Source organism: Pholis gunnellus (genome assembly GCF_910591455.1).
Source record: "Pholis gunnellus genome assembly, chromosome: 20".
In the NCBI taxonomy this organism is placed as follows: domain Eukaryota; kingdom Metazoa; phylum Chordata; class Actinopteri; order Perciformes; family Pholidae; genus Pholis; species Pholis gunnellus.
Genome location: NC_136547.1, coordinates 14,661,465 through 14,676,358, shown reverse-complemented (window position 1 = coordinate 14,676,358; position 14,894 = coordinate 14,661,465). Strand labels below are relative to the sequence as shown.

Below are 14,894 nucleotides of genomic sequence, written 5' to 3'. Positions count from 1 at the left end.
TTACAGGGCTTTTGTAAACTAACCTTCCAATCCTTTTCAGAAGTGCTGTAAGGTGTCTGATTGGCGGGGCTTTGGCCCAGGCAACGGTGTGAGTGTGCGTTCAGGGCAGGCAGAAGACTGTTTACCTCCAGCATCGTACCAGCACACACTCGACGATGGCGAACGATGTGTGTGTCAGTGTTCAAAACTTGTAAATGGGGGGAAAAGAAAGGGAAGATTGGAAAGAGTAGCTGCAGATGTAAAGATGCACATTAAGACATTAACACCAACCGCATCTTTCTCTTCTCTAACCTCAGCTGTGAGTCTGTTATTCATCGTTGTTTGTGTTGTTATTGTTGACATTTTTAAAGGTGGTTTATCTGTGTTTGAATTTGGCGGTTTAATAATCGTTTTTGTTTCTGTTTGAGTTTTTTTGTATATTTTGCACAAGAGGAAAGGAACCAAATGTTACGAATACGATCCCAATTAGTTGATATAGTCTTAACAAGGGAAATGCAATATACTTGTGTGTAAGTGAGAAAAGTTGTGCGTGTGATGTTGTGTATCACTTCTGGATAACCAACTAAAACAAGTAAAGTTGTCCTCCTTGACCATTGTAACCCATGCAAAAAGCTTCCATCACAATATCTTTGTTAGGAATCACATTTATATTTTTACATTGGATTTTAGTCATGAAATATAGTTTTATTTAAAAAAAAAAGAAAAAAGGAGCCACCCTTGGGAATGAATGATGGTGCTGTGGTAAATGAAGAATGATACTGCTTGAATTTACACAATACTTACGATAGATGTACTTAAAAAAGAAAAGAAAATCATAAAAAAAATTGCATGTCACAGGACTAAGTTTCCTTTCCCCTCGCTAGTCTGTGTTGTTGGCTGTTCAGGTTCTCTTTGTGTCCCTACACTTTAACCATATTTGTGAGCTGTTCAGCGTAAAATAGTCGCTACCATGCTTTAAATAACTGTTTTTCATTGTATACACTGTGCAAGATGTGTGCCTTTATACTCCAAAATTATTTAATTTTATATTTTGTAATCTTTTTTTAAAACAAAGGTAAAAGGTTATTTTAACAATAGGGTATGTTTGACATGGATTATTTCCAACTTTATTCCCAACCCCCTGCTCAACCTTCTTCCACTCCACCACCTCTGTATTTAAATGTGTTCATATTATTCGGTCGGTTAAACAAAACCATCCGACTGATTGGGTTTTAACCGACATTAAAAAGTGAATAGCTGTCTTAAATTTGAATATGGTGGATTGGTTTGGATTCTGTAAATTCAAATCTATCATTGTGATTATTCAGTGTGTACGGGCGTCCCTTTCCTCCTCAGAGTGACGGGGCGTCTGCTGATATTAATCCTTTGTTCGTTCACGCTGGTCCTGCCTTTATAAAGAACGTGCGTGTGTGGAAGTGCATTGTGAAATGTGGTTGTGATTTGTCGTACTCGTCCTCGTTAACTGACAGCTGCCCCCCCACCCCCCACCTCAGGAGTCTGTCAGCATCTTTGTCACGTTTACCTTCTAACCACAGATTTCAGGAATGTGTTGGGGGTTTTTTTCGTCAAAAATTTCACTTACCATTGATATAAAACTCCTACTCATTTCTGAAACAGGTTTACGTTCTCTTGCGTTTTGTGTAACCCAGCTGATAGTTCATCCTGAGTCGGTGGTTAATTGATATTTCAGTGTTCTTTCAGTATTTATGGGCTGTTTTGTTTCTATTGTCACATAGCTCATACTGTACATAGGTTGTGTCATAAAGAAAACAGGGAATGAGGGAACATAATCACACACTAGTCTGCTTTGCTCTGTTCGGCCCCGGAGGCCTCCCTCTAGTCAGATATCAGCAAGTAGAAAAACAGAGCAGTGCATGCTGGGAGAGTGATTTTTTTTTTTTTTTTTCTGTTTTGTTTTGGGAATATTAACTCTGGCTCTTATGTAAGGAAGGCGATGATGATGCCAGAACTAAACAAATGCAAATTAATGACGATAATAACACATGCGCCCTGCTGCTGTACCTTGACTTTAATGAGTCCTTGCTTTTGTGACTTCTCTCATGAATGAGCTCCTTCACCCATTAACCCCACCAGTCAACCTGCTGCCATGTTGACTTGCCAAAAGCATCTTTCAATGGTCAGAACTACCACACATGAGCTTGAAGAACATTGTGTATAGTGTGTGTTTGTTTGAAATGAATTTGTGTTTTTTTTTTTTTTTTTTACATGCACTGGGAAATGGAGCGAGGTGTGCATCACTGATATGTGAACATGTCCAAAGTTATGAGAAACAACCCTGTGTTCATGTGGTTAAGTGTTAAACGTGTTAAGGGAAAGTTTTGATTACAAATGCAAATGACCGGAGGCCAGGCAAGAACTGCAGAGATGAAAAAAAATCCCTTTGGGCGATTCAAAACCAAGACATCTTTGTGGAGAAAATACATTTATTTAGAAATTGTTTGAATTTGCATTTGCATGTGCAAGTCAAGTCAACAGACGTCAGGGCTCGGAAACATGCCCGTCTGCAATTTAGCTTTGGTCTCACAAAATTCCCATGTACTTTTAGAAAACATCTAAAAGTCGTATGCATTGCTGTGCGAGTGTGTGTGTGTGTGTGTGTGTTTATTGCTGTCTGACAATGGTTGGTGAGAGTTCTCTTTCAGTGGCAGAGAGGCCAAAATGATGATGTATGTTTATTGTTCTTCACATTAAATGATGGTGTTGAGAATACACTCCATTCCATAAGCGTTCACTCAAACCAATTAAAGCACTTGTTCTGCTTAACTCTACCTCTGGTATTGTGTTCTTTGTTGTTTACTATTCCATTTCCAACATTTTATTCTTTCATTTCTAAATACGTTTGTTTTACACTGACTTTACATTTGAAATGAGATGGTTTCTAGTTTACACAGTCTCTGCTAAGGAGGAGATGCACAAAGAAATGGCTTTCCCATGGCTCCTAAATGAATTTTTTTTTGCAAAGAAAACTTGAAGCATTATTTTTGGGGATTAGCTCAACCTCGTGCATCCGTCTCATCCCGAGTTAAAGTCTGTCCTTTCCTCTGATATAATCAAATACATTTCAACCAACATTTGAATTAATAATTTAATCAAAGTTGGAGAACAGTGCATGTACCAAAAAAATGTGGTTTTGTTTGTAATAAAAACCACCTCTTGAAAAGACCGTTTGCGTTTTTCAATAGATTCAACAAACACAGTTAGTTGCACGTGAAGGATCAAAACGTTATAATCGCTAAAATCGTTGCATCATTTACTTGCATTTTGCACAAAAAAACTACACTATAGCGACATGCTTTAAACTACTTGATGCATAATTTAGTGTAACCTGATTGCAGAAGTGAACATATTCACAGCAGCGTTAGAATGACCCGAACACACAACGGATAATAACTGGTCAAATACGAGGGGCAGTCCGTTTATGGAGAAACGTCCAGCGTCAAGATATTGCCCTTATTGCCTTTTTTTATGCCAGCTAAATATTAAATGTCACAAATAGAAAATGTCATTGATACATTTTGAATTCACAAACACAACATTTGTACATACAATCATTTAAAGTATTTTATTTCCTTTTTCTTATTTACAGAAGGATCATCTCAAAGATTGCGAGCAGAATGAGGCTACATGAGGAGTGGAACAGTTTTTAAAAGATGTCTTTCTCTCTGCTTGTAACTATAATGTTTCCATGGGGGTCACGTTATCCTAATTTGTATAACCGCATATAATGAATGCCATCAAATCTAAAATATTTTTATTTCAAAGACAGGTTCACACATTTCCATTCAGTATCAGTACATTCTAATAAAAAGTAGGTAAGTAAGTAAACAAATCTCGCACTAATAGGAGCGATAGGCGGTCTTATTATTTTTGCAACGGACTATATTGCACAGTTGGTTAAATGCCAAGCTATCCTACAGGGTTGGCAGGAAAAATGCTGAGGTCGTGTTTTCGATCTTGTTTTGGTTTGATTTTTAGCCTACTGCCTGTTAAACGCGACGATTGGCTATACGTGTATTCGTTTATATTAACCTACGGTCTGTATTTATTAATTTATGTTAAAAAGGGAAGCTGTCTTGTAACTGCTTAAATTCACTAGAAAGAAAACATTTACATTGCAGACCTAAAAAAACATAAGAAGCGATAAGAGCCCTGTAGCTTCGGATATAAAATCAGATGTGTAAAGAGATGGGGGGGGTGGCAGCTGCAGCCGGAGCATGTTCTGATCTCCGCTGCGGTAAGAGGCGGAGGCTCATTTTCACCGTCAGTACAATGTGAAGAACAAGCAGAGACAACCCAGCAGACAATAAACAAAGCAAGGCTTGCCATGTGCGCTGCAGCTGCTAGGCACACACACACACACACACACACACGCATGCACAAACGCACAGTTGAGCTGCAGTGAGAAGTCGTGGCCGCCAGGGAGCAGTCTAACCCATGCAACAGCACAGACAGATCGAGGATCATGATGTAAATTGTGTGCAATGAAAAATGAAGATGCATATGAGCTATGCTTCCGGGAAGCTTCTCTTTAAACAAGGGTTCTCATCCATGAGCCAGCAAGCATCCAGCCTGCTGAAGTGTCTTTGTGCAACACAATAATCCTTTACCATCTTCATTGAGGCTGCTCTGCTGAACCTGACCTTTGACCTCTTTATTGGGGCATAAGAGAATCGTTTCCATGAAGCTCCATGAAATATGCTTTATTTATTTATTTCCATTTGTAGGGTCTCTTACACAACGTATAGTGACAATGTTAGCATATACGATCTATAGCTGTCCTAATACAAGCTGCAGTTACTGCCGACATGCATTTAAAGGTGTAAAAACAAAAACTTGACACATTAGCATTCATTTACTGTATGGTACATCTTCAAGTTATGAGAAACAACCCTGTGTTCATGTGGTTAAGTGTTAAACGTGTTAAGGGAAAGTTTTGATTACAAATGCAAATGACCGGAGGCCAGGCAGGAACTGCAGAGATGAAAAAAAATCCCTTTGGGCGATTCAAAACCAAGACATCTTTGTGGAGAAAATACATTTATTTACAAATTGTTTGAATACTTCATCTAAAAGTCGTATGCATTGCTGTGCGAGTGTGTGTGTGTGTGTGTGTTTGTGTGTTTATTGCTGTCTGACAATGGTTGGTGAGAGTTCTCTTTCAGTGGCAGAGAGGCCAAAATGATGATGTATGTTTATTGTTCTTCACATTAAATGATGGTGTTGAGAATACACTCCATTCCATAAGCGTTCACTCAAACCAATTAAAGCACTTGTTCTGCTTAACTCTACCTCTGGTATTGTGTTCTTTGTTGTTAACATGTTAACATTTCATGAAGATGTGTTGTTGAAATTATGTTCAGCCAGCTGGTTTTGCTCTAACTGATCAACCAAAACCCCTAAGTAGGTGGGGTCGCAGTACCTGAAAAACAAAAAAAAACACACAACCTGTAAATATCCTGCACTGTGTTTTGTACTGAAGGATATTTTGTATGATATACACTGATATACTTTTTACCGTTATCATAGAGCAAAATTCTGATTTCTAAATTTGCTTTCTACAAACCCAATTTAACCTATTTAATTGAATTTGTTAATTTGTTTTTCCTCTTACTTGATTCTAATTATACTGAGTATTTCTCTCCTTTTTTTCTTCTTCTTCATTTAGGCTAATTATTTGTTGAAGTATTTTGTTTCTCTGAATAAATGCAAAAAAATGATGATTGTGTTGTTATGATTGTTATAGAATGGGGTGGAGGAAGAATATAGTACTATAAATGTGCTGCTTCGTCAGCACACAGCTCTGAAATCATTACAGTGTATACCAGTCATGTGATAAGTCACTCCTAGATTGGTGTTTACAGCTCTCAGAGGTGTACAAGGTTTTGATGTCAACAAAGTATGTGTTTGAGCATGCGTGTGTGTGTTTGTTTGTTTGTTTGTATTGGCGAGAGAAACACACCTGAGTATCTCTTCAGGAAAACAGCTTTTGACAGTGTTGATGTGCTCCCCTATAGCCGAGCCAGGCTCTGCTTCGATCTCAAGCAGTTTTTTCAGCCCCCCGCTGGTCACAAACATACAGCGAGCCTTACTGTCATTAGGCAGCACCTTTGATGGAAGGGAAGACAGAGTGTATATATATTTTTTTTTTTTTCTTTTTTTACATTTTCAAAATGCAGATTGCTGATTCATGTTGTGATACTAATTGTAGATATACACTCACCTTGCTGAATTGGCAGACAACATGTTTCAGGATGTTGCTTGGAGCATCGTAGAGTAGGGGCTCCAGCCCTGGCAGGTAGGTACACTTCTGTAGAATACTCTTTAGAGCCTTCTTACTCTGAGAAGAACAAGATGAATGATAAAGTCATATAAACCATTTCCCATCCTCTCTTTTTTTTTAACCAAGTGATCTTTGACACCAGCTGACCTGTGACTCAAAATATGCTCTCGTCCTCTTTTAGTGCTTGGTAAAACTGCTCTTAAGGCTCTTTTCCATTACAGAAACCAGTGACTTGTGCCTCAATATAAGTGTCAACTGATGACATTTTACAAGGTGCATGCATTAATCCTTAAGTTATATTATCATAATATAGTATGTCGAAAAAAGTCATCAAAAAAATCACACAGTAGCATGTTGAAAAAAGTCCCATATGGTCTAGCGGTAAGGATTCCTGGTTTTCACCCATACCGCCCAGTTTTGACTCGCGGTATGGGAATTTGATTTTAAGAAGATAACATAGAAAACAAATCCAAAAGTTATAATATAGTATGTGGTAAACATTTATAGTTTAGTATGTCTGAAAAAGGGAAACAAAATGTCATTATATAGCATGTCGATAAAAGTTATAAAAAAGACATAGTATAGTATGTTGAAAAACGTCATAAAAAAAATCACACAATAGCATGTTGAAAAAATTCATTAAAAAGTACTAGTATAGCATGTCAAAAGACATCAATGTAGTGCATGTGGAACAAATCCATAGTCTATGTTGAGGCCACCATGAATCATGTTCATGGTGGCCTCAGGTTCGAATCTCACTTATGTAACCATTTCCTGATAAACGACCAATCAGTTATCCCTTTCAATCTTACTCTAACTCTATCAAAATATTGCACACACAAAAAAAAAATGTATATCCTTCAAAAATTCATAGTATATTATGTATGTTAGAAAAAGTCATGGTATAGTAAGTCTATTTTATTTCACTCTTTCTACCTCATAAAAAGGTCATAGTATAACATATCAAAAAATGTCAAAAAAAGGTCATGTTGAAAAAATCATAAAAGAAGATATTATATATTATGTTGAAAAGCGTCATATGTCAGATAAAGCCTTTGAAGAGTGTTTGAATATGTCCCTTATGGTCTAGCGGTAAAGATTCCTAGTATTCACCCAGGTGACCTGGGCTCGACTTTTGGTATGGGAATCACATTTTAAGAAGATAATATAGAAAACAATTCAAGAATTTATAATACGTCGTAAACATTCATAGTTTACTATTACTGAAAAAGTCCTAAAAATGTCATAGTATAGGATGTTGAAGAAAGTCATATCAAAATCATACTATTCCTGGTTTTCCCCCATGCTGCCCGGTTTCGACAATGGGAATTTGATTTTAAGAAGATAATATAGAAAACAAATCAAAGTTATAGTATAGTATGTGGTAAACATTAATAGTTTAGTATGTCTGAAAAAGTGATTTCACTATATAGTATGTTGAAAAAAGTTATAAAAAATTCACACATGTTGAAAAACGTCATAGTATAGCATGTCGAAAAAATTCATAAAAGGGTCAAAGTATAGCATGATCAAAAAGTCAAAACAATGTCTTTGTATGTCAAGTATTGTATGTCAAAAAAGTCATAGTATAGCATGTCGAAAAGTATCACAGTATAGTATGTCAAAAAAAGTAAAAAATGAGTAAGTCATAACAAAGTCATGGTATAGTATATCATAACAATTTGATATAAATACCATAAGGTTAGCCTGTTTTAAAATGCATTGTGTGTATTTCATCAGAGTATTTGTATTGGCAGGCTAATAAAAAGTATAAGGCTAATACTATTTATATATCTGCAATACTATCAAGTTATTTCGATTCCAATGTTGAAATAAACCACAACCATATAAAACTATATACTAGCTCATTTTCTAACACCACTGAGGATGGGAGACTTCAATAACGTTATAAATCAAAAACCATGGCACCAATAAGCACATTTGTTGTATCCCCTGGAGACAGTTTCTGTTGTAGTGTGAGCTACTTGCATATACAGTATATTACATATATATATATATATATATATATATATATATATATATATATATATATATATACATATTTGGTTGTGTTTTTGTGGTGACATTTCTTTTTTTTATTTGCTTTTTTTTTTTTTTTTTTTGCATGGCTTTTCTTAATTTTTTGTTTGTTGAGCTCTCAGGGCTACTGTAGTTATTGTCCCAAAACTTTTTTGAGAGGCAAAACATGAGCTGCAGCTCTTACTTTGGCCTGCAGGTCCTCTGAGCTGCTGGCGGCCATGTAGAGTTCCAGCAGTTTGGTCAAGAGGTTAGCGGTTGCCACCGCATTAGCGTGCTCAGGGGTGTGATGACCTATCTGGCCGATGGACCAGGCTGTGGCCGCCTTGATGTGAGGCTCGTGCTCCTCGGACAGACACAGGGCCAGCTGGGACACCCCCTACCGGACAGGAAGACACACAGCATGATAGGGCTGGTTCAGTCAATATGACCTATATACTGGACCTGAAGGGGAAGTCTGTGGATTTTAGGGGTGGGTTTAGTTATCACATGGTTTAAGGAGGGGAATCACAAGAGAGATTACCACCTTGGAGAGAATGACAGCCATGGCGAGGCGCTCACTGTGAGCTGCCACATATCCCAGCATCATGATCCCAGGCAACCGCAGGTTTCCACAGCAATCGCCCAGATTGTCTATCACAGCTGCCATGGCACCATAACTCACAATCACCTGGGCCAGCTGAACACAGACACAGATTACTTTGTGTCCAGACATGCACCGTTGGTGCCCACAAGTGTGAGAGAGTGCCGTACCTCCGGTGTGTGCTTCACCACCTCCTTCATCAGAGTGGTGACGTTCTTCTTCACATACACATCTGGGTCTTTGAGGCAGGCCATCGCTGCAGGGAAGATTTCAGCCTCTACCACCATCTCTGCCAGGCTGACCGAGTGCTTACTGATCTGACTGAGGGCTGATAACGCCTGCCTCTGAGTGGAGACCAAAATCATGTCTGAATTATTTCCGGAGCTCGTGCATTTTTTTTGTAAATTCAATCACAAGCTTCATGTCCAGCATCTAGGCTGAAACCTCACTGTTATTCATTAAATACCTGGTTCTTTTGAGCTACACTTGGAGGTTACATTTATTACATTTAATTAAATTGACTGTGTAGTTGTTTTTTAAATTGAAAAAAAATCTACCTGCAGTTAATGCTAATATTCTTTAAATTAAAAAAAATGAAGATGCCACTTTTTTCTCAAATGTCATCACTTTTTCAGGTTTCCAAGGCTGATAGAAACCTGACTACTGTCTGGCTGTTTTGCTAACAAGATCTGTATTGCACACACAATTTAGTTTTTCTATTCCACCATGTAATGTTTTGTCAGAAATGTTGAGTTACTAAGATGGTAATTTGTCCTCATAGTAAAATGTGAGTGTGTGATGGAGAATGTTTCCTGACATGAACAAGAATATTTAAATCTCTGCATTTTCAATAGAAATGTTTTGAAGATTTCTTTCTAAATCCCAATTCATTCACAATTGGATCACAATGCATTACATTAAATTATCATAGAGCAAGATGTTTATTAAAAAGGTGAATGAAAGGGCAACAAGACAAATAGATGGAGAATGGAGAATAACACTGAGCCCAATAAAAATCATAAAATAAAAAATAATATATATAGTTAGACGTACGTCTATAGCTTGAGTACATTTTTTGAACAGAACATTTTTCCCAAATATGCATTTAAGGGTTCTGCTATAATTATTCATTCCTATTATGTGTAAGTGATCTAATTTGACATGATAATATCAAATATATCCAAAGTAAAAGCACCAAAGACAAGCATTTCTATTCTTACTATTAAAAAACAGCCCTCAAAAACAATATAAGGCACCTATAGGTTACATGATTATTTAGCATGCATGTCTCAAGTATTGGTAATGTTTACCTTATTTGGCAAGCATTGTTTTAAGTAAGGATAAGCAAAGTTAGGAAAAATGATCAGTTAGTGTAATCTCATAGAATGATCCACAGGGATGTTATTTAATGATTTATTTATTTTCCGTCTATGCCCTTATACATCATCAGCTGAGTTAAGCTCTTTAAGTGTGACAGTCTTTTTGAGCTCTCCTACCTTCAGTTTGACGTCTGGGTTGAGGATCATCAGTGCCAGATGTGCAATGGCTCCATTCTCCACCACAGTCTCGGCAAGTTCAGTTGTGTGCTTGGCGATGTCGCTGAGGGTGGAAGCTGCGAAGCGTTTGAGGGCCAACAAAGGCTCCAGAAGACACAAAACCAGCAGGGGGACCGCATCCGCATCCACGACCGACTGAGACAACGCTGCACAGCAATAGAGAGAGGTGTGACACATGGAAACAAACACACACAAAGGTAAAGAATGTAGTGCTAGTGCAAGGAGAGAGTGCTGACAAAGAATGGAAATCAGAATGGAAATCATAGAAACCTCAGCATGTAAGTGCGTGTTCCTTACATGCATTGTGTCGTGCGACGTAGCCCAGAGCGCAGGCAGCAGCCTCCTTCACCCCGGGGTCAAACTCCTCCAGGCAGAGGACCAGGGCATCAACTCCCCCGCAGTCTACCACAGCCTGGGCCAGCTCAGGGGAGTGTTTGGCAACTGCACGCAGTAGAAATGCTGCTGCCTTGTTACGGAACCTCTGAAGACAAACAAATTAAATTAAGGAGACTTTTTCCAAAACAACGTTATTATATTATATTTCTGTTATTTATTTATTTATGAAAAGTCCATTCTGCCACATTCGGAACCGAGCCTCGGAACAGAACGGAGACCTTTTGGGCACCGTCGGGTCCAAGAGTAATTCCTCATTGTTTGGGGTTCTATACCTACTGCATGTGTAAGAATAGGAATAATTGCAAAAATCAACTCATTATTTTCTTTCAAAAACAACTTTCTTTTCTTTTCCAGGCAATAGAAACACTGGGCTTTCATATTTGACCATCTGTGTGTTGTCAACCCACCGTAAACAGCTGTAAAGCCACATCAGACATTGTCATTTTGTTTCCCAAAGGTTCTCAAAATTCATATTTGACATAAAACGTTGAAAAATGTAACCTGAATTGTGTGCAATGTTATGCTTATAAGAGACTGCAATATCCAATTAATAACAAGAGCTAAACCTTGTCTGTCTTCTCTGAAAGAGCTGAGAGGCAGGAAGAGAGAAAACAAAGGCCTGGTTGCTCTCATGGTAAAGGGCTCTTAGGTTCTGAAGTACCCCCCAGGCGAGCTGCCAAGTAGCCCAAAACCCACTCTAGCATCCAGGGGGCTGACCCTGAGGGCCTGCAGGGCCTCCTTCCTCTCTCTTTCTCAGACAAACACACACACACACACACACACACACACACACACACACACACACACACACACATAAACACATCGGCCTCTAAAGGGGCGGAGACGGAGCATTGGACAACCTGTCTCTATGAAACTGGCACTTGTGTTACCAAAGGATGCGATACTGACATTCTGCGAGACCATAGAGTGGACCAGCTGGGGAAGGATGTCTTGCTTCAACACGGCCGTGGCCAGGTCATCGCTATGGTCTGCTAGGAAGCTCAGAGCCAAAGTTGCCGTCTGCTGGATGCTCGGGACCACATCCAGCAGCAGGGGACACAGCATGGAGATCACATCTGCAGGAGAAGAGAGCCGTTAACACTTGGAATAGCAAGCTAAAGCTAACACCGTACCCTGGTTATAATCCAGCGCTGGTTTCTTACCAGTATTTTGAAGCATTGCTATGTTTTGCGGTCTGGCTGTCAGATCAGCAACCGCTACCACAAACTGCATCCTTGATTTGTGATACTGGTCAAAAACTGCAAAAAACACAAACAGACAGAAAGACAGTGTAGCGTCCAAACCTTTATCAGAATGTAAACCTTAAGTTGACGCGTGTTTCTGGTCCTAAGCACAAAGCTCACACCGATACCGCTCGTAGTTGAAAGCAATACGTGTTTTTATTGATCCAATTATCCTTCCATATGTGTTAGTAAAACGACTTCCTTATTCCTAAAAGTATCCCGATTACGTCGCACACTTTAAGGATCCACAGGTTAATCCACATCCATGCAACTCCACATACTACTAACCAACCGTCACTAACTGTCGCTCTCCACATACTACTAACTAGGGCTGCACGATTATGGCCAAAATCATAATCACGATTATTTTGATCAATATTGAGATCACGATTATTCATTAATTAATTTTAGGGACAACATCCAGTGTTGGACCTTAGCTGCGTCGGCGGCGGGGGTGCTACTGGGTATGAACCGGATACTGGACCTTAGCGGCGTCGGCAGGGGGTGCTACCGACTGTTGCCATGCTGTGTACAGTCCTCGGCGGGGGGGCATCTTCACCACATCCGCTGGTGGGATTGTGCGCGGATCGTGGCGGAACTCCGCCGTGCACGATACAGAGAGCATGCATTGTAAACGCGCGACCATGTAGAGACAGACATGACATGACGGAAGCGCTTGATTTGATACGTAGCAGAGCACGCATTTTAAACGTCAATATCGACGACGATCATGCTCATTTAATTGTGGCAGCCAAAATCGTGATCGCGATTAAAATTCGATTAATTGTGCAGCCCTACTACTAACCAACCGTCAATAACTGTCGCTCTCCACATACTACTAACCAACCGTCACTAACTGTCGCTCTCCACATACTACTAACCAACCGTCAATAACTGTCGCTCTCCACATACTACTAACCAACCGTCACTAACTGTCGCTCTCCACATACTACTAACCAACCGTCACTAACTGTCGCTCTCCACATACTACTAACCAACCGTCAATAACTGTCGCTCACCACATACTAGGCTACTAACCAACCGTCAATAACTGTCGCTCTCCACATACTACTAACCAACTGTCGCTAAGTGTCCTTAAAGTGACGGCAGTCTGACACTTACATATATTTCTTACTATAACAAATTATAACAGCATCCTTGTAACATTCAATGTAGAAACAGATGTGATTAAAGTAAAACATGTAAATACAAGTAAATATGTAATAGCAAATAGAATATGGCTCTTACAGACAGTTTGACTTTATAGCTGCATTATATTTTTATGAACCCAAACAGCTGATGGATCTTACCTTTACTGATCTGTCGTTGAGTCATCCTAAATAGTTACTATCACACGTTAGTGCGGATTATCTATTCGTATGACTTATTCACAGGATTTAATCCAGCGTTTCTCCAGGTTTGACTTGGGTGGTGTTGTTAAGTGTTGGCGTGGCAACAGACAGGAAGTAGAATGTCGCTCCGGTCGAAGATCGTCTCGTGTAAAGATGACTCACCCTGCTACTTTCGCAATCCGCCTTTTTTTTTTTTAGCCTGCACAGCATGGCATTGTGCTCGATTGTTTCTTTTCAACTTTTGCTTGCCTTGCCTGCTCGAGGAGTTTGTCCACAGACGAGCTGCCTGTACGAGTTCTTCTTGTTGCTCTTTGTAAATCCAGTATTTAAAAAGTGACATGGCCAAAATAAAGCTTATCATTATTATGATTAGGCCGTTATACAATGGGGACTCATTGAAATGTGATCATTCCAAACCCTCCTTCTCTCGGTTGGTATTTGCATGGGGCTATTTGTGCTGTCTAGCCTGCAGATGACAGAAACGAAAAGGCGATGATAACAATATGTGAAGGAGTTTTAACAAAAGTAGGCCTATGAATAGAAATATGTCAATCGGGCAAACAGACATATCACTGCGTTTGGCCATGTTATCCTACAACTCAGAGGCTGAAATAAAGTCTATTTGAGATAATCCGATCCAGGACTGATGATTTATTACTAAGCCTATATATATTTTTTAAGTCAACACATTTTATGCAGCCTAATTAACAAGTATTTCAAAATCCACTAACATAAACCTAAATTCTGCCTTTGTAATCATACTCACGTTTTTTCACACTAGATGTAGCCTATGAATGCGATGTGTTTTCGATTCCGTTTGAGGTCATGTTTTTACCGGAGGGATAATTTTCATATTGAATTACAACAGTAGCCTTGATTGCCTTATTATCACTCAGTTAAGCCCCAAAGAATAGATAATTCTGTGTACTAAATTCAACTGAGCAACATTTTCGTTTGTATTGCTCTATAAGTTATGAGGTAAGGAAGATGTTCTGTGAGACACTGGTTATAGAATAGGTTAACATTTAAACACATGTTTCCAGTCTGATATCTGTCCATCTGTTTGATAAAGGCCTTTTCTTAAACCCTACTGCCTGCCGGATTTAGGCCTAGCCTACTTATATTTTTATTTATTTTGGCCAAAGTTTAAGTTTTATTGGAAAGCTAGATTAGATTAGCCCACCACATATTTTTGAGTGGTTTAAACATCAACTCACAACTGTGTGTAGGTTATTTGTTTTATATTCAGTTCAATTCTGAAAAAAAAATATGTGTAAAAGAAAAAGTTAATCAAAACTTGGGCTAGTTCGATTTTTTGTTATTTTTGTTTAACCATTGGTTAGCCTTTAAGCGTCCAAGATATGCCTAATCATAAAATGCCTAATGTGACGATGAGCGTTACTTGACAATGAAAATCACACTGAA

The 14,894-nt window shown here is 38.8% G+C and overlaps 1 protein-coding gene across 1 annotated transcript; it reads right to left on the bottom strand.

Moving 5' to 3' along the window:
* Positions 1-5,349: 5,349 nt before the first annotated feature.
* spag6 (sperm associated antigen 6) lies at positions 5,350-13,452 on the bottom strand (the record flags this gene model as incomplete). Its single annotated transcript, XM_079181156.1, has 11 exons — positions 5,350-5,440; positions 5,981-6,126; positions 6,242-6,358; positions 8,526-8,717; positions 8,865-9,017; positions 9,092-9,265; positions 10,418-10,623; positions 10,775-10,958; positions 11,783-11,949; positions 12,037-12,132; positions 13,428-13,452. 11 exons carry the CDS (start codon positions 13,450-13,452, stop codon positions 5,350-5,352), a joined length of 1,551 nt encoding a protein of 516 aa, XP_079037282.1.
* Positions 13,453-14,894: the final 1,442 nt, after the last annotated feature.